Below are 20,529 nucleotides of genomic sequence, written 5' to 3'. Positions count from 1 at the left end.
AAAAGCAGGACCTCTCGGGTTGTAATCTCAGGATTACTCCCTATGCCACGTGCGAGTGAGGGTTGGAATAGGAGGATTAGGCAAATGAATGCGTGGCTGAAGAGCTGGTGTAGGCTAAGGGATCAGATGGGAAAGAATTTGTTAAGTGTGTCCAGGATAGTTTTCTGAAGCAGTATGTGGATAGCCCAACTAGAGAATGGGCTACACTCGACCTCCACTTAGGAAATGAGGTTGGCCGGTGGTTGGTGTGTCAGTGGGGGAGCACTTTGGGACCTGTGACCATAACTCTCTTAGCTTCAAGATAGTTATGGAAAAGGATACGACTGATCCTCAGGTTGAAGTCCTAAATTGGGGAAGGCTAATTTTGATGGCATCAGACAGGAACTCTCAAAAGTTGAATGGGAGAGGCTGTTTACAGGTAAAGGGATGTCTGGCAAGTGGGAGGCTTTTAAAAGTGAGATAGGAAGAGTTCAGGACCGGAATGTTCCTGTTAGATGGAAGGGCAAGGCTGGCAAGTTTAGGGAACCTTGGTTGACGAGGGATATTGAGGGTCTGGTCAGGACAAAGAAGGAGGCATATGTCAGGTATAGGCAGCTGGAATCGAGCAAGTCCCTCGAGGAGTATAGGGGATGTAGGACTACACTTAAGAAGGAAATTAGAAGGGCAAAAAGGGGCCATGAGATTTCCCTGGCAGAATTGGTGGTATAGTGAAGAAGGTTGTCTAAGGTTACAACAGGATATAGATCAACTGGGAAAGTGGGCGAGGATTGGCAAATGGAAGTTAATGCAGACAAGTGTGAAGTGATGCATTTTGGGAAGTTAAACCAGGGCAGGACATATACAGTGAATGGCAGGACCCTGGAGAGTGTTGTTGAGCACAGAGACCTTGGGGTGCAAGTACATAGTTCCCTGAAAGTGGCAACACAGGTAGACAGGGTGGTGAAGGTGGCGTATGGCATGCTTGCCTTCATCGGCCGAGGCATTGAGTACAAGAGTTGGGACGTCATGTTACAGTTATACATAACGTTGGTTAGGCCGCATTTGGAGTACTGTGTGCAGTTCTGGTCGCCGCACTACAGGAAAGATGTGATTAAACTCGAGAGGGTGCAGAAAAGATTCACAAGGATGTTGCCTGGTTTGGAGGGTTTGAGTTATAAAGAGGGATTGGATAGGCTGGGTTTGTTTTCCCTGGAGCAAAGGAGGCCGAGAGGGGACATGATAGAGGTATATAAAATGATGAGAGGCATAGATAGGGTAGATAGCCAGAGTCTGTTTTCCATGGTAGGGGTGACTGAAACTAAAGGGCATAGATTTAAGGCGAGAAGGAGGAGGTTTAAAGGGGATCAAAGGGGTAAATTTTTCACACAAAGAATAGTGGGTATCTGGAATGAGTTGCCAGAGGAGGTGGTGGAGGCAGGAACAGTAGCGACATTTAAGAGGCATCTGGACAGGTACTTGAATGAGCAAGGCATGGAGGGATATGGAATTAATGCAGGCAGGTGGGATTAGTATAGCTCGGCATTATGATTGGCATGGACGCTGTGGGCTGAAGGGCCTGTTTCTATGCTGTATGACTCTATAACTCTATGAAGAGTTGACATTGCTGAGCTTCTGAACTTATACCAGGACAAAGTCTTAGGGATGCAGTTCTATGCCGGTGCAAGAGCAGAGTGCATAATTCAGCAAGATTCATGTGGCCAAGTTTGTACCAAAGTACTGTAAGTGCTGGATTCATTCCAGCACAAACTTGGCATTGTAAATAACATATTAATGATATGCAGGTGCAGCATTAGGAATGGAATTGGATGATACAACCCTGTGCAGTTTACAGGAAGTGCAAAGCATGAGAATCCCTTATTCCTCATTTACTGTGCTTTCTGGTTGGTTTAAGGGTGGATCATCATATGTTTTGTCTCATAAGTAGACTTTTATTGTTCCCCCTTGTGTTATATTGCATGACCATTAGAAGTTGAGATAATTAGGTATTATCCATTGCACTCGGATCTAATTTTGAGAATCCTGAATTATCAAAGTTACTGAAGGCAGATCTAAATCAAATCTTTGGTTATTTACTTTTCATAACTATTTAGAGAGATATCCAAGCAGTAGTAGCATGAAAGCACTCAATAATGTGTGAATGGATAGTGCATAGGCCTTTGTGAATGCTAAATAAAAAGGCTCTGTGACCATTGTGAAACTAGAACATGTATGTTGAGCAAAAGTTTCCTATATTACAGGCAAGTATGCAGGTTATAGGACAATTCCTCTTAATTGCCACATCACAATGATAGCATCAATGACAATTGTAGAGGATTTTTGTTTAACAGGATATTTGTGATGGAAAATTATATTTGCTGCCAAAGAGATATTCGCTGTTTTCCTTTCTATTAGCGTGTTAATTAATAAGGCAGTCAGGTTACTACGCAATCGAGATGGTATCTGCATTGCACGTGGAATGTTTTGGCACTTTCAGCTAGATAATATCAGACAGTTTTTGTCCCGAGCTTTTATTTGTAAATCGTGTTATTAGTTTTAACCAGGGTCCTTAAATCAGTGAGTAGAAAGCAAGTACATTTCAGTATGACCATTAGAAGGCAAAGATCATTCCATGAACGCCGTCAGTAGATGATGTTTTCATTTAATGTCATTTCAGAAGACGAAAGAAAACATTTCACCATTTTTTTAAAAAGGTTGAATCTACACTTCCTATCATATTTGGCTGATACCCAACAACTTATTGTCAGTGTAAAGAATATAGGGAGTTATACTGAACAGCCCCTGAATTCTGGCACCGGGATCGTGATGCATGTCCACTTGAAGTGACGCAAACTTCGTGCTGCCTGCTCATTCCCATGATTGTACTATGCAGCCCACCGCTGAACGCGCTGCTGAGAGGCTGCCTGTCTCAGCAGGGGACCCATGTTCAGGCAAGGCTAGCACCACTTAAAGTTAGCCCGCACTACTCAAAGCCAGACTACACCTCTTAAACAGGAGGTATATTTTGGCCGCAGCAGGGGCTGGAAATGGCTGGGTAACATTGGAAGAGCTTCACAAAGGACACAAAATAGTATGACAAGCAAGACAGCGTAGCCCTAGGTTTTCTGATGCCACTTTGGAGTTGCTGGTGCAGGAGGTGGATCAGAGGAAAGAGGTTCTCTTCCCTCAGGGGCCAGGAGGCCCTACAGACAACAGCTCAGAAGACAGTGAGAGCAGGTGGATACAGCAGTCAACATCAACAGTCTGGCGCCAATATGGATGCAGTGCCGTAATATGTTTAGTGACCTCACATGAATGGTCAAGATGCATTCTTACATGCCAAGTCCTACCAACTGCACCACTAGCCTCACAAACCTCGCCAATCACCACACCCACTTCACTTACCTACCAACAATCACCATCAACCACAACTCAAACCTCACATTCATATGCTTCATCTCACCCTTACACATTTAGCACTGCTAGAAGCTACACAGTCAATCCCACAACTTCCACGCACTGCCAGCTATTCAACTGTGGTAGACACACTACCCAAACACATTGCAACGCACTCACTGACACACTTCCCTCTCTTTTGCAGGACAAGGTGCCCATAATAGGTGGCAGCAGCAGCTTACTGGCAGGGGACAGGCAAGCCTGCAAGTGCTGATCTCCATGGAGGACACAGTGCTGGGAATAAATAGAGTGGCCATCACTGAAGCTGTGGCAAGCAGTGCCGCTGAAGCCATCCAGGATGACAGTAGATTCTGGCCTTATACATCTTCTTAAATCCAACTTCGTCTCTACCCCGCATTCGGGTATGATGTACAAGCTACAGATGGTGTAACCATGCATCTCTTGCTTTCCCCCACCTCCCCCTCTACCCTTCTGCATTTATGCTTTCAGATATCTGCCTGGCCAGCCAGTGGTGCCTGAGGCTGAAGGCCTAGAGGAAGAAGCACCATAACTTGATCTAACACTCGCAGCTACCAGCTTGGATACTAACACTGTGCGCACCTTAGAGGGTAGTAAAGAGGTGGGATCCGGAGATGGTGAGTCACCAGACATGAGTGAGCTGCAGTCAGGTGAAGGGAAAGAACAGTGCAGGTGCCAGTTCACGAGGGCGAGGTTGCAGAGGAATTCTTCTGCAAAGGACTTTAATGGGGTGGCTGATGGGTATGCCCTCCGAAATGCTAGGTGCATTGGCAGGCCTGCCAGAGAGCCTGTTGTCACAATAAAGGAGCATGGAGCAGCCTGACTCCAACTTGGCACAGGGCTTCATGCAGAGCTTGGAGCCCGTCCTTTCCAACATGAAGCTGGTGGTCAACTCTATGAGAACACTTGCAGACCCAGCCAGGATTCAGTGTCTGATGGCCGATATCTCAACTTCCACTGTAGCACAGACAGAAGTCACGCAATAACTGAGTGCTGCAGTGGAAGCTCAGACTGAGGTGATGCTTGTTGCCACGCAAGCCCAGTTTGTTGCCATGCAGGCTCAGACTGCTGTCATCATGGCTGCGGATGTCAGTGCTCAAAGGGGCTTGCAGTGTCTCACAGCAGTCCAGCAATCTGTGCTCCAGCAGATTATTAGGATTGTTGAGGTGCTGCCCCTGGGGTGTGGCAGTGGTGCTGTGGTGTATAAATCTGCTGTCCTTTCTCAGGATGAAAGCACTCGTGCTCGTCCCATTGCCACTCTGCCAGTGCCTCTTCTGTTGCCTATCAGCCATCTCAGATTGCTGCTACAATAATAAATAAACACAAGAAATGCTGGAAATACTCAGCAGGTCTGGCAGCATCTGTGGAGAGAGAAGCAGAGTTAACATTTCAGGTCAGTGACCCTTCATCAGATTGCTGCTGCCTATGCCAAGGTAGTGCAGTCCAAAGCACAAGGCCCAGAGCTGCTCCAAGGCCATCTTTAGTCTCCCCCATTGGAATCCAGCAGCCTTCCAACAGTCCTGCTGCAGGCAGTGGGGTAGCACTGCTTAGAAGCCCTAGGCTAGGCAAAGGCACCTGCAAGACAGGCACTAATGGAATGCACAAGGGTGTTTAGTTGAATATTGTATGGATTAGGGGATGTGTTGTTGGATGAAGTTGGTACAGAATAGTTGTTTTATGGTGTCTTTTATTTCAGGATTATGGCCAAGAGTGATGGTCCGTAATGGGGAAGGGAAGGTGGGGAAGTGTTGACAAACCAGTATCTGAAGATATATTCAGCGGAATCGGAGTCCGATTCTACACTCACAGATAGCCCACCCAGACCATGGATGTGCCACCTGCCTCTTCCCTTTCTCTTCCTCCTCTTCTGAGGTGGTTGCTGAAGGCCTGGTGGCAAGGTCCTCATCATTTCCAGGTTGTGGAGGATGCAACAGACCACCATGAATCAGGAGACATGAGTCGTGGAGGTCTTCCCCCAAGTGGTCCAGGCAGATGAACCGTTGCTTCAGGATATCGATGATCTGCTCTACGATGTTCCTCCTTGCAGCATAGCTCTAATTGTATGAGTGCTGGTCATGTGTTGAGGGGTTCCTGAGGGGCATAGCCTTTGTCGCCAAAAGCCACCCTCTGGTTCAATGTGATGGCTCAATGATGGCTGGAACTGCAAACTGGCACAGGATGAAAGCATCATTACTGCCAGAATAGTGGGCACTCACCAACATAATGTTCTGGCGAGGTCGAACACTAACTACACGTTGAGTGGTACACCTTGTGGTTCTGGTACATCTTCCCATTGAGGCGCCCGCAGGGCTATGTGCGTGCAGTGGATGTCTCCCTGCAGCATGAGATGCCACTATCCTGGCAAAGCCACGTGTCCACTCCTCTTGTTTCTCTCTGTTTAAAGGGAAGGCAATGAAGTTCCCTCTCCTGGCGTACAGGGTCTCTGTGACCTTCTGGATGCAACGATGAATGGTGGCCTGCAATACATTGGTGATGTCACTTGTTCCAGCCTGGAAGGATCTGCTGGCGTAAAAGTTCACAGCACAGACACCTTGACGACCATTGGCAGCACTGTCCTCGCCCTGCTCTGAAGCTGCAGATCTGGTTCCAAGAAGTGGCACAGTTCTGTGGCCACCTCCTTGGTGAAGCACAGCTGCAAAAGACACTGCTCTTGGCTTAGGTGGAGGTAGGAGAAGTGCCCCTGAAGACCCAAAGTGGGTACAGTCTCCCGCTGAGAGCCTTAGTCCTTCTATCTCTGTGAACAGCCCAAGGGGAATTGCAACAATAGCCCACATGACTGGGAGCGAGTGGTGTACTCAGAGGTCTTTCAGAAGCACATAACTCCTTCCGAATGTCCAGCACCGCTCCTCACAACTCCTCCAACAACACAATACTTCCACCAACTCCACAACAGCAAGCAGATCGCCAAAAGCACTTCACCTGCAGGTTGAATGGAGATGCCTTTAAAAAGTGCTGTGCGTGTTTAAGAGAGAGCTTTAACAGCAGTGGCAAGGTTCAAAATGGCATGTCGGGTATCAAATCAGCATTAGACACTTACTGATGCAACGATCTGCCCACTCTGCATACTTCCAATGTAAGCATGGGATGCCTGTGCTTTCGCCCTCCACAACATGGTGATCGTGGCAGAGTGTGCTGTAAATGATTGAGAGTGCCCACCACCACCCCAGACACCACCATTTGCTTCCTCAACCGGCTCCTCTGGCAGCACTAAAACCACTGGCGCCACGCAGCAAAACCTTGCGACCATACACTTTTTGTGAGACTGTAGTTAGGTTGTGCATAAATTTATCACAGTAATAACTTTAAATTCTCAGGAAAACTACCCGATGCCGAAGAATACTTTTGTTTTGGCTCTTAAAATACTAATTGAGCTAAAGATTGTAGTTTCAGAAGGGACCTACCTTTGAAACTGGGATTCAGCAAATCTTTACGGTGAGTGCAGAGCAGTGCACTCCCATATACCAGATCGAGTGCACAGAGCAGAAGATGGTACGAGTTAACAAGATCATCACTGATCATAGGGAAATTTCCTATAAAAAAATAAGAAAACCTGTTAATACTCCAAATGCAAATTGAGCACAATTACTTATATCATTAGGTCTTTATAATCTGTATTATACTTGTTAGTTTTTTGACAATCCCCCACTATCAACGCCCTGGGGGTTACCATTGACCAGAAACTGAACTGCAGCAGCCACATAAATACTGTGGCTACAAGAGCAGGTCATAGGCTGGGGATTCTGCAGTAAGTAACTCACCTCCTGACTCCCCAAAACCTGTCCACTATCTACAAGGCACAAGTCAGGACCTGCCTGGATGGGTACAGCTCCAACAATACTTAAGAAGCTCGACACCATCCAGGACAAAGCACCCACTTGATTGGCACCCCATCCACCACCTTCAACATTCACTCCCTTCACCACTGATGCACAGTGGCAGCAGTGTGTACCATCTACAAGATGCACTGCAGCAACTCACCAAGGCTCCTTCAACAGCACCTTCCAAACCCACAACCTCTAGGAGGACAAGGGCAGCAGATGCATGGGAACCCCACCACCTGCAAGTTCCCCTCCAAGCCGCACACCATCCTGACTTGAAACTACATCACTGTTCGTTCACTGTCACTGGGTCAAAATCCTGGAAGTCCCTTCCTAACAGCACTGTGGGTGTATCTACCCCACATGGACTGCAACGGTTCAAGAAGGCAGCTCACCACCACCTTCTGAAGAGCAATTAGGGATGGTCAATAAATGCACGCCTAGCCAGCGACGCCCACATCCCATGAACGAATAAAAAAAAGTATATGGTGTTACTAAATTATTAATCAATAATTCCTTATTTTGGAAGATTCTGAAAAACTATTTTGTGCTTTTGGAATAGAAATAGCCTTTTTTTTTCTTTTTAGAGATACAGCACTGAAACAGGCGCTTCGGCCCACCGAGTCTGTGCCGACCATCAACCACCCATTTATACTAATCCTACAGTAATCCCATATTCCTATCACATCCCCACCTGTCCCTATATATTTCCCTACCACCTACCTATACTAGGGGCAATTTATAATGGCCAATTAACCTATCAACCTGCAAGTCTTTGGCATGTGGGAGGAAACCGGAGTACCCGGAGAAAACCCACGCAGACACAGGGAGAACTTGCAAACTCCGCACAGGCAGTACCCAGAATCGAACCCGGGTCCCTGGAGCTGTGAGGCTGCGGTGCTAACCACTGCGCCACAAGCCTGTTAGCAAGGTATGGATAGACAGATTTTGAGGCAGCCCAGGATCCACAGCATGGCAATACTGACTTGATGAGCAGAAGGATGGAGTATTGTAATTCCCAATTCTGGCCTGGCTATGGTCAAATTCAACACATCTCAACAAATGCAACTTTACTCCTACTAATGACTAGCAATGGGTCTGGAGTAAGTTTGGGGGGTCTGTGCATGGACTGCTCCTGCTTTCTGGCTGGAGAAAAAAGAGAAACACTAATATGGCTATTATGTCCCAAAAGAGCAAAACAAATCTTTCATATATTGAGCAGTGATTTGTCTCCAAGTTGCAGTAATGTATCAGGTCTTGAATATTACCGTGGTAACAAAGACAATATCAGAACTGATACACTATCTTTGACTAATAAAAAGTTGAAAATAATTCTGTCCATTTTACTTCCTGAATGCTAATGTATTGTTTCCTAGTTTGATATTTTATATTTAATTGTTGCCCCCAACCATCCTCCCCCACAGCATCCTCTCCTGTAACTCACGCTGGCAACAGTTCCACAGGTAATAGACTTCCTCTGGTATCTCACTCACAGAAGTGGCCATTCTTTGCTCATCTTAACAGTGGTTGTTAGTAAATTATTCACACGTGGTGGGTGGGGACAGAGGGGAGGTAGATGTCATCACCAAACCCAATCTTTTCCATGCCTAACATTACTTCTTAGTGGGAGTCACGAGATGTCATTCAGGGGTGGGAATCCTAGCTGATCGATAGGGATTGTTATATCTCTATCAGCACGCTAATGGGGAACAATTTTTTGTAGCACATACCTGATGAGTATGGTTGAGTTTGAGATTGAGCTGTGCATTTACCAACTGAGATACTGCGGGAACCTTGTATTTTTCTTTCCTTTAAATTCCGCAAGTATAACTGTATGAACTCACTCCAGTGATCACCAAAAAATGCAGATCCTCCCCAGTAGCCAACTCAGCCTCCTTCAACTATATAAATTAATTTAGTTCAGATGTTGAAACCATGGGCGAATGCAGCGCCTTTATACAAGCAGCAATTGTTAATACTACATTGCATTGTACCTTAAGAGAGCAGGATGGTGTGATTATAGGGGAACATACAGAAATATGGCACATAGCTTCTCCACAAAAAGGGAGACAGAAAAAAATAGCGAGTGAATGGCTCTCAGCCATACTCATATCTCCTTGGGACCTAGCCAACTACTTGAGTGGGAAATACTGTGTGAGATGGTGATACATTGACATTAACTTAAACAAAACTATGCATTCATGCATTTTACATTCTAAATGATGAGCTCATTTACCAGCATGTATATATGGGGTATGTAGTTCTTATGATGATCCAGGTTAAAAACTGTACTTAAAGCAGCAGCTTTGATATTTGCTGGAACGTTACTTTCAAGGATGATTACTCTAAAAATTATGAAATGTTTTCTAGAACTGTTATTGACATGTTATGGGTTTTGTCTAACTTTGTGCCAAGGTATTCAGAATATCATAATTTGCACAAACACCCTCAACTCTTAACATGTTGAATTAAGTCAAGCATCTCTGGGTTTTGTACCTAGTACGTGTCAGTCACACCCGAGATGTCACATTGTTACAGCCCGAAAGCAAAACGAGAGGAAGTAATTCATTCAACTGGAACCTGAAACTTACTCCTGTTACAACTGCCCTCTGATTGACTTGGGTTTACAAGCTGTTATAACTACCTGAATCAAAGCCTGGCTACCCAACCCGAACCCGACTAGACCGGACTACATGTGTCAGGTGCGGGTTGGGTCGGGTCTATATTCCGAGCCCAGCATTCAGGCTCGGGTCAAGTCAGGCTGGACAGTGTTGCCTCCGGGAACTGGCTCGCCCATGATTCCCCAGGAATAGCCTGCTGCCAGAACGGATGAACAATATTCATGTTGGGTTGGGTTGGGCCGGGCACGAAAAAAAAATAAAGGACTCGGGTCGGGGTCGGGTTGGCTGTGGTCGGGTCAGGTCCGGGTCAGGTTTCAATTTTTTACCCAAGCAGGCCTTTAACCAGGATTTCTTTATCTGATCTTTACCTCCCACAGGGATAACTTGAGCAATGGCCTTTAAGAGACAGGCTAGATTAGCAGGCAAGTGACACAATTGTGCTCCAGTACCCAGACTACTTAAGATCAATACCACTGCAGATTAGCCAATAAATATATATTGGCTCAAGTATCATAGTATGAAAACAGCGATTAATCACAAATGAACATCTCACTGTGTGTTAAATGGTATAATGCCATAAAACAGTGTATCCAATGACTTACTGCAAGTACTGACACGGGATATCTGTTAGCTATTTTTAACATTTAATTTTATAAAGTATAGCATTATTCACAATTGGTTAAAACTGTTAAGTTACCAATAACAGTGCTATTACAATACTTCGCTCTGCACAAAACATCATTTTACAGATAAAATATTTAGCACAACTCATCTGATCTATTTTACTCATTACCAAGCTTCACAAAAAGACACAACTGCTGCTTGATTGATCAGAGCATTTCCATGATGCACAGGATACTGATGCACGCCGGCATTTACGTTGTATCAAGCGTTTGCCTTTTACTCATTAGTTCCTAAATCTCAACGGATTGTAAAATTCCACAATAGAGCTAAGAAAAATAAACTACCCGTAAACACTAAGAGGCAGTGGAAATAAGTGTTTCTGAAGACCACAAGCATTCCAGCAATCCATACTAGAACCAACCCTGGAAATTTACATTTTTGATGTTAAATCACCTACCACCTGCTTGTGCATGACAATTTCCACTCCACTAAAGTATAGATGGGCAAGAGCATGACCTGACAGGGTTGTAATCATTTAAACTTGGGTGAGGAAATAATTAGTTCAGAACTGCAAACTCCAGAACGTAGTGTCAGCAGAGAATTTTACTGGTGGCAATGAGATGCAAGAGTACCTAATCTTTAAAAATTAGACTGAGAGGCATGGGGTTAAAAATCAGAAGGCGCCTGCAAACACAGCAGTGCTTAAGCATGCGTAAGTATAACGTTTACAGGTAACGGTCAGACAGTATCTTAAACCCAATCCTTTTGAAAAGTAATCTGGGCCCTCAAATTCCATGGTGTCATTTGCCCCTACAAAGCTCAGCAAAGACTTGCTTTCAGCTCACTGATCCACTCCAGCACTGATCTTGCTGTAGAATGTTGAGTCAGCTCACCTGCATACCCACTGGCTGACCATAACCCCGAGGTAGCATGGGAGCACCGCATTGCAGTTGAAAATTTCAGGTACAGCCTTTAAGTAGCCAGAAATGGCTGAAGATTTCAGGAGCAGGCTAAGGGAGCAGCAAGCAAGTAGTGAATTAACTCTGTATCTTACAATATATGTTGCCAACATGTCAGGCCTTAAACCCCTGCCTCCATTTTAACAGTACATCTATCACATCAGCTATCTCAAATGCTAGCCTTACCTTTATTCACTCAATCTTGTTGCAGAATCTTTCACATAATGTCCATGAAAGGAATTAATCTATAGCAGGATTGTCCAACCTTTTTGTGTGGGAGCCACATTACAATTTCTGTCTTACACTGGGGGCCGCTGAGGCAATTAAAAAAATTTATCTTAATATTAATCAAAACAAAAATGCACATTTGTTGTGAAGCTTTAAATGAGAAGATTAGTTTATTGACTTACTTTCTCGTCACTATGTTGGACACTGATTTAGTGAGATATCTGGCATTTTTTTTGCTTGCACAAGTAGTCAATGTTTGCCCATACACTCATTGTAGCAATGCAGAGTATTACGGATAGATGTCCATCTGTCAAAAGTGATCTTGATCACTCTCTCGCTCTCCCCCCCTCTCTCTCTCTGTCCCCCTCACTCACTCTCTCTCCCTCTCTCTGCCCCCTCTCTCATTCTGTGTCCCCCTCCTCTCACTATCCCCCTCTCTCTCACTCTCTGTCCCTCTCTCTTTTACTCGGTCCCACTCTCTTTCTGTGCCCCCCTCTCTCTCTGTTTCCCCCTCAGTCTCTCTCCCTCTCTCTCTGTCCCCCGTCTCTGTTCCCCCCTCTGTCTCACTCCCCCTCGCTCTCTCTCCCTCCCCCCCCTTTCTGACAGTTGCAGACAGCAGGAATGCTCAGCAGAGCAGCTTTGTGGTTAGTCAGTTTTTTTTAAAAAAATCGCAAGTCAGCTTCAGAGCTGACAGATACTGGGGGCGGGAACAGTGGTTTCCGAACTTCAAACAGATTTGGGGTTTTCTGGCGGGTTCTGAATTTTTTTTTAAAAGCCTGCCGGAAAACCCCAAATCTGTCCGAAGGTGGGAAACCGCTGTTCCCGCCCCCAGCATCTGTCAGCTCTGAAGCTGACTTGCGATTTTTTTTTAAAAAGCTAGTCTGGAAGAAGGAGCCAATCTGAAATTTCATATCTCTGAAATACATCTGCGGGCTGAATGGAAACCTTTGGTAGGCCATATCCTGGCCTGTGGGCCATGTTGGACAACCCTGATCTAGTGGGACATTCCAGAGCTAACCTCCTATGAGAAGCTGCTGAGCAGCTACTCTACTCTAGCCATGGGACTTGATAAGATCAGTGGAATATTGCCGACATCAGAGTTTAATGTCTGCAGACTTAAATTATCGCCATAGTATCTGTAAGAAGTACCAGTCAGCAAAAGTTTCCACACTCTTCATTGTCTCCTTAATCCTAAGTATGTTATGTTACATATTCTTAATTTTATCCCTCCTTTACTATCGACAAATCTTGAAATTAGAGTTTTAGGATGGGGGAAAAGGGAGGAAGGAAAGGCAGATATCAAGAAGAGGAGAAAGATGATGAAGACCAGGAGTAGAGGGAGGGAAAAATGCCTTCCTGGTGGACTATGATGATATTGATGATAATGATGACAATGAGGATGAAAAAGAGGAGAATGATGAGTGCCAGGGATACGAGCAAGAGATGGGTCCAGGTTCTTCTGACACAATCTCCTCAATGTCATCTACTGTTTCACTTGGTTTCCTTCTCCCAAATATTAGCTCAGATACCTTCACCCATGGAGAATTAGTTAGTATAGGTGAGGATGTGGCATTGGGTGAATCAAAGAGCATGGAGTTACCTTTGGAGGACGTAAGGTTGTGCTTCTCTTCGGAGGCTCCTGAGAAGGCTGCTCTTAGCTTCTGATTTCATGAGTATTTGCCTTAAAAGAAGGATATTTAAGGAAATAACACCTAGATGGAAGCTCCAAAGGGAACAACTGAAGATATGGATCAACTGCCAGATATGATTCTTGAGTCTACAGGATACATTTTTGGTAAAGAGTGAAGAATAGCTGACCCTGAGAGAGTGTTGGCACGCAGGTTTTCGGATGCTGCACTGAAGGTCTTGGTGGAGGAGGTGGAAAGGAGGAGAGGAGTCCTGAATCCGCAGGGGAGAAGGAGGCCTTCCAGACACATGGTCAAAAGGCAATTGGTACAAATAGCCTCTGAGGCCAGGGCCATGAGTTTAGCCTGAAGGACTTGGATGCAGTGCTGCAAGACATTGAATGACTTCCCACGAGTGGTCACGGTCAGTGAATGCATTTGCAAATGCCACATCCTACCAACTGTATCACTAGTCTCAGACACTGCTCAATTTGCTACACTTCCAACGGTCACCTACCAACAATCTGTATCAATCAGAACTAATACCTAACATACCTATGCTTCACCTCACCCTCAGAAAGCCTTCATTCAATATCAAAGAGCGTGGTGCAGTCCAGAACCAACATGGCACAGGGCTTTGCACGGAGCTTGGAACCCATCCTTTTCAGCATGCAAGTGGTGGCCCACTCTATCAAAACAACTGTGAAACCAATCATGATGCCACATCTGGTGGCCATTGTTTCAACTTCCAATGCAGCACGAGCAGCAGAATTACGACCCAACGTCTGAGTGCTGCCGTGGAAGCTCAAAGGTCTGCCAACATGGCTGTGGATAACAGTGTTCAAGGTGCTTGAAGGGTCTCACAGCAGTCCAGCAACCTGCCCCTCAACATATTTCTAGGAATCTGGAAGCGCCGCCCCGGGGCAGTGGCAGTGACTCCATGGTGCATGAACCTGCTGTCCTCTATCAGGATGACAGCATTTGTGCTTGCAACTCACTTCATTCACTAAAGCCTTGCATTCAGTGCTCTCTCCGGTGGAAAAGTCATGCCTTTCCCGAGCAACAGAGTTTGGGTGGCTCCTGTATCCCTACGTTTAACTATAGATTTACCTGCCTCTCTTGAGGGATAAGAAGATACTTTTTATTTTTACAAGAATTCCCTATAACTCTCAGGTATCTTGTTCACATCCCCACACTCACAGCGGTTTTTGTACTTGGTCTTACAGCTGCATTCAGAGCTTCAGCTTGCTCTGTCATACTCTCCGTCAGTGCCCCTTTCTCTGCATTGGCCTTGTGTACTCCAATAAGTCCCATGGGCTTACCCTACAACCTCCAGGTTGCACAAAGGTGTCCCACTTAAGCTTAAGCTTTCGGACCTCACTTCCACCCTCAGCATCTTCCTTTCTGGCCTGAGGAGGAGATCCTAGGGCGTTCCCAGCTCTCCCTTCTTGTCCCTGGCTACTTGCATTCCTTTTACACCCCCCCCCCCCTCCCACCCCCAGGGAGTGATGGAAAAAAGAGTTTGGGCTTGTAAACAAGCTCATAATCATCAGCGATCTCAGCTGCCTGTCTGACTGTTGAAACCTTCTGGTTCTCTACATGGGTTCTTACTAACGGAGAGAGTGAATTTTAAATTCTTCCAGGAGAATTATTTCCCTAAGGTTCTCATACGTGGCCTCTACCTTTAGTGTTCGCATCCAACGATCAAAATTAATTTGCTTTACCCTCTCAAATTCTATACAAGTCTGCCCAGGTTGTTTCTGGAAGTTCCAAAATTTCTGCCTGTAAGCTTCAGGGACTAACTCATAAGCAGCGAAAATAGCCTTTTTTGCCATCTCATAATCTGCAGAAGCCTCCTCAGAAAGCATGGCATAAATTTCATGAGCTCTGCTTATCAACCTGCTTTGCAGAAGCAGTGTTCAGCTATCCTTTGGCCACTTCATCTGTCTAGCTATCTTTTCAAAAGAAATGAAAAATGCCGCCATGTCCCTTTCCTCAAAGTTTGGGAGGGCTTGCACAAATTTAAACAGCTCTCCACTGGGGCCTGGGCTGGAGTCAGTTCTTTCCTCACCAGAATTTTCATTGAGGTCAAGGCCACCCTGTTTTTCAGTTGTAGCTTTTTTTAATTCAAATACCCTTTCTTGCTCCCTTTCTTCTTTTTCTCTTTCTCTCTCTTTTTCTCTCTCCTGCCTCTCTTCTCTTTCCTTTTGAAATTGTAGTTCGTTTTTTTCCTTCCTTTTTCCTGTTCAAGCTCAAGTTTTTTCTTTTCCAATTCTCTTTCCTGTTCAAGCTGCTTCATCTGTAACTTAACTCTAGCTAATTCAAATGAATTATTATCTGAATTGCTTGTTCCTTCTTCCAATTTCAAATGCTATGCTATTACCTCAATTATGTCTGCTTTCTTACTCCCTGGTTTTCACTCTAACTTTTCTGCCAATTCCTTTAGCCTAGTCTTGGTTAAGTTTTCCAAATCACTCAGGGATAAGTCCTCCCTCCCCAGAAAGGTTGTAGCAACTGACAAAGCCATTCTGGTAGTGTAAACTTGACTCAAGAAACCTGGTATTTTCTTTTTCCCCTTTTCAATTATTATTACCCCACTTACAATGGCACGTTGTCAGCTTTGGGTTATCCCGCACAGAGCCCCCAATTATATGTTATGACTGAGCCAGGAGGCATGCACTGTCTTTCTCTGGTTCCACTTCTCCATAGGTCACAACATATATATATATGTTTACCCGGTTACCAATACGGCCAATTATATACTAAATTTTTTATTTCAGAATAAAATCTACTAACCAGGTTTCTTTACATTTATTATAAAACAAGTCGAATTCACTAAAGATGCAAAGCATTAACACACAGATTGAAATATAAAAGTTCCCTTCTAACTTAGCCCAACACACACACACACCCCGGTTAAAGAAAAACTAAAGAGGTTTTCTCTGCAGAGATCTCTTTATAAAAGTGACAAAAAATACTTTGGCCAAATACTTGCTAATTCTTGAAGGAAAAGGTTAAGATATGGAATGATATCAGTTGTCCCTTTATTCCGGTGTCCAAATATACGTAGATGGCTGTCGCTGGGATCTTTTTGGAGCAGTTCTCTTCAGGCAATATCGAGGATTATTCTGGCAGGCTTTCCAGGAGAAATGTGGCATCAGGGGTTTCAGCTATCACACTGGATTCTCAGGGTTTCTCAGAGAGGTAGAGAAAGGATGAACTGGTCTTCTCTTTTAGCAGGCTGACCAACTGAGATAAAACAATATCCAAACCGAAACCAAGTCTTGACCACCATAAATATTGACATGTCACTTCTCTGTAAACAACTCCACTAGACACCAAGGCTCTTGTTGTTTACTTCGCTGAAGACGTGTGACTTCCAGTAAGTGTGTTTCTAAACCAAGTCCCAAAATTCTTCCAGTGGCCTTTTTAAAAAAAAAAGTCCAGCATCTATGGAATCACTTCAGTCCTCGAAAGGAATCCATTTCCATAATTTTAAACATGAATCCTCACAAAATATTAAAAAATGGAAGTACTTTCATAACAGCAACCACCTGACATCTGAGTGCTGCAGTGGAAGGTCAAAGTTCTGCCAACATGGCTATGGATATCAGTGTTCAAGGGGCTTCCAGGGTCTCACAGCAGTCCAGCAACCTGCCCCTGAAGAAATTCCTCGGATTACGGAGGCGCCACCCCAGGGGAGTGGCAGTGGCTCCGTGGTGCATAAACCTGCTGTTCTCTATCAGGACAACAGCATTTGTGCTTGCAACTCTGCCACTCCCCTTGCTGTTGCCTGTCACCTGCCAGCCCATACTGCTGCTGCCCATGCCAAGATGGTGCAATCTGAAACCAGACCTTCCAGGTCCAGAGCTGCTTGAGGTCATCATCCAAGGCCATCTGCAGTCTCCTCCATTGAAAGTAAGCAGCCTTCCACCAGCCACTGCTGCAGCCACCAGTGTAGCACCTCGTAGGTGCACTAGGACTAGCACATGGAAGGTAGGTACTAAGGGAATGCACAAGTGTTAATAGTTTATTTTGTATGCAATATTGCAGGGTGTAATTTATAAATTTGGATTGAAATATCTATTTTGTGTTGGCTTTTATTTTAGCATTGTGGGGAAAAGGACGATGTGATAGTCAGGCAGAGGGAAGGTAAGGAATGTGTTACTGTTGGTGAATGGAAGATTGGAGTTAAGGTAATTAGTATCGCACTTCAGTTAGTTCTTCGCGCACAGCCTGGGCAGAAAAGAGCTATGTAGGGTGCAGCCTCCCTTCCTCTTCCTCTTTCAAAAAGAACATGGAGAGCGTGGAGAGGCTATCCTCTTTCCTGTCCTCCATCTTGTCCTCCATCCTGTCCAGTTCAGTGGAACGAGCCCTTCAAAGAAAATCATGTGTGACATCACAGGCAAGTGATTGGTTGGAGAAGAAGCTACCTGTTTGGTGAGTATCTGGTAAATGATTAAGGTCTATTCTAATCCTAACCTTTAAAATAGTAAAGGAATTAGTGGTAAGCTTAATAAAATATATATAAAAAAAAGGAAAATAAAATAAATAACTGAATAAAATAATTAAGTAGTTAATTGAAACACATTAAGGATGGCAGGACAGGTGATGTGTCAGGGCTACAGCATGTGAGAGCTCCTGGATGCCAGTGTGATCCAGGGCAAACATGTCTGCAGTAACTGTTTGCGGCTCGAAGTCATTGAACTGGAGGCTGAGCTGCAGACACTGTGACACAACAGGGAGGGGGAAAGTTACCTGGACCCTTTGTACCAGGAGGTGGTCACACCCCTTAGGATAGGGTCTTCTGATTTGGTCAGTGGTCGGGGACAGGAGAGTGTGGCTGCAGTTGAGGCAGGTAAGGGGACTCAGAGGGTAGGATTGCATGAGCCTCAGCCTTTGCGATTGTCCAACAGGTTTGAGGTTCTTCCAGCTTGTTTGGATGAGAGTGGCAGCTGCAGGGTGGATGAGCAACCTGACCACGGCACCATGGTACAGAAAGCCATTCAAGTGGAGGGAGAAAAATGGAATGTAGTGGTAGTCGGGGACAGTATAGTTAGGGGGATTGACACTGTTCTCTGCAGCAAAGAGCGAGAGTCCAGACGGCTTTGTTGCCTGCCCGGTGCCAGGGTTCGGGACATCAGGGCTGGAGAGAACTTACAGTGGGAAGGGGAGGATCCAATCGTCGTGGTCCATGTAGGTACCAAGGGCATAGGCAGGCCAAGGAAAGAGGTTCTGCATAGTCAGCATGAGGAATTAGTCACTAAATTAAGAAACAGAACCTCAAAGGTAATAATCTCTGGATTATCACCTGAGCCACGTGCAAATTAGCAGAGGGCAAATAAGATTAGAAAAATTAATGCATGGCTCAAAGACTGGTGTGGTAAAAGTGAATTCTGGTTCGTGGGGCACAGGCACCAGGACTGGGGAAAGTGGTGGCTGTGCCATTGGGACGGTCTACACCTGAAAAGTGCTGGGACCGGTGTTCTAGCGAACCGCATAACGAGGGAAGTGGAGAGGGTTTTAAACTGAATAGTGGGGGCAAGGGATCAAATTTGGGAAGATATGGTAAATCAAGGAGTAGAGACAAGGCAAGACAGGATGGAATTAATATGAGAAATGATAAACAGACTATAACACGAAGGAACAGAGCGTACAAATCGAAGAGTAAATAAACAGATAAGGCTAGAGGTTAAGGCTCTGTATTTGAATGAATGTAGCATTCGAACAAAACAGATGAACTAAGAGCGCAAATAGCAATAAATAAGTACGATCTGATAGCCATTACAGAGACATGGCTGCAGGATGACATGGAATGGGTCCTGAATATTGAAGGGTACATCGCATTTAGGAAGGACAGGAAGCTAAGAAAAGGTGGAGGGCTTGCTCTGTTAATTAATGATGGTATAGAGAGGGATGACCCAAGTTCTGGAAACCAGGATATCGAAGCAGTTTGGGTAGAGATGAGAAATCATAAAGGCAAGAAGTCACTTGTCGGAGTGGTGTACAGGAAACCTAACATTAACCACACTGTAGGATGGGGTACTGGCCAAGAGAGTGTGGGAAAATGGCGCACTGACACGGAACACAAAAGTCCGAGTGTATCAGGCCTGTGTCCTCAGTACCTTGCTCTACGGCAGCGAGGCCTGGACAACGTATGCCAGCCAAGAGCGACGTCTCAATTCATTCCATCTTCGCTGCCTTCGGAGAATACTTGGCATCAGGTGGCAGGACTATATCTCCAACACAGAAGTCCTTGAAGCGGCCAACATCCCCAGCTTATACACACTACTGAGTCAGCGGCGCTTGAGATGGCTTGGCCATGTGAGCCGCATGGAAAATGGCAGGATCCCCAAGGACACATTGTACAGTGAGCTCGCCACTGGTATCAGACCCACCGGCCGTCCATGTCTCCGTTATAAAGACGTCTGCAAACGCGACATGAAATCGTGTGACATTGATCACAAGTCGTGGGAGTCAGTTGCCAGCATTCGCCAGAGCTGGCGGGCAGCCATAAAGACAGGGCTAAATTGTGGCGAGTCGAAGAGACTTAGTAGTTGGCAGGAAAAAAGACAGAGGCGCAAGGGGAGAGCCAACTGTGCAACAGCCCCAACAAACAAATTTCTCTGCAGCACCTGTGGAAGAGCCTGTCACTCCAGAATTGGCCTTTATAGCCACTCCAGGCGCTGCTTCACAAACCACTGACCACCTCCAGGCGCGTATCCATTGTCTCTCGAGATAAGGAGGCCCAAAAGAAAGAAAAAAAAAGGATGGGGTATAAAGGAAGAAATAATGGCAGCCTGTCAGAAAGGTAAAGTGATAATCATGGGGGATTTTAACCTACATACAGACGGAAAAAATCAGATGCGCAGAGGTAGACTAGAGGAGGAGTACATAGAATGTTTTTGGGATAATTTCTTGGAACAGTACATTCTGGAGCCAACTAGAGAGCAGGCTATACTAGACCTGGTATTGCGCAACAAGATAATTAATTAATGATCTCATAGTTAAGGTGCCCCGAGGTAGCAGCAATCATAATTGAATTTTACATGCAGTTTGAGGGAGTGAAGAGTGGGTCCAAGACCAATATTTTAAACTTAAATAAGGGCAATTATGAGGGCATGAAAGCAGAGCTAGCTAAAGTAAACTAGCAAATTAGGTTAAGGGATAGGTCAATAGAGATGCAGTGGCAGACATTTAAGTGGATATTTCAGAATACACA

The 20,529-nt window shown here is 45.2% G+C and overlaps 1 protein-coding gene across 2 annotated transcripts in view; it reads right to left on the bottom strand.

The window, feature by feature from the left end:
- Positions 1-20,529, bottom strand: part of rbl2 (retinoblastoma-like 2 (p130)) — a 176,648-nt gene that overhangs the window by 93,935 nt on the left and 62,184 nt on the right. For both annotated transcript variants that reach the window (XR_010976710.1, XM_068049452.1), the window contains exon 5: positions 6,834-6,962. Coding sequence is in view for 1 of the 2 variants with exons in the window: in XM_068049452.1 (XP_067905553.1) it covers positions 6,834-6,962 (129 nt within the window). In the remaining variant the exon portion in view is untranslated. The remainder of the gene's footprint in view (positions 1-6,833; positions 6,963-20,529) is intronic.

Source organism: Heterodontus francisci, chromosome 17 (genome assembly GCF_036365525.1).
Source record: "Heterodontus francisci isolate sHetFra1 chromosome 17, sHetFra1.hap1, whole genome shotgun sequence".
NCBI classification, from domain to species: domain Eukaryota; kingdom Metazoa; phylum Chordata; class Chondrichthyes; order Heterodontiformes; family Heterodontidae; genus Heterodontus; species Heterodontus francisci.
The sequence above is the reverse complement of the archived record's forward strand: the minus strand, read 5'-3'. Positions and strand labels throughout refer to the sequence as shown.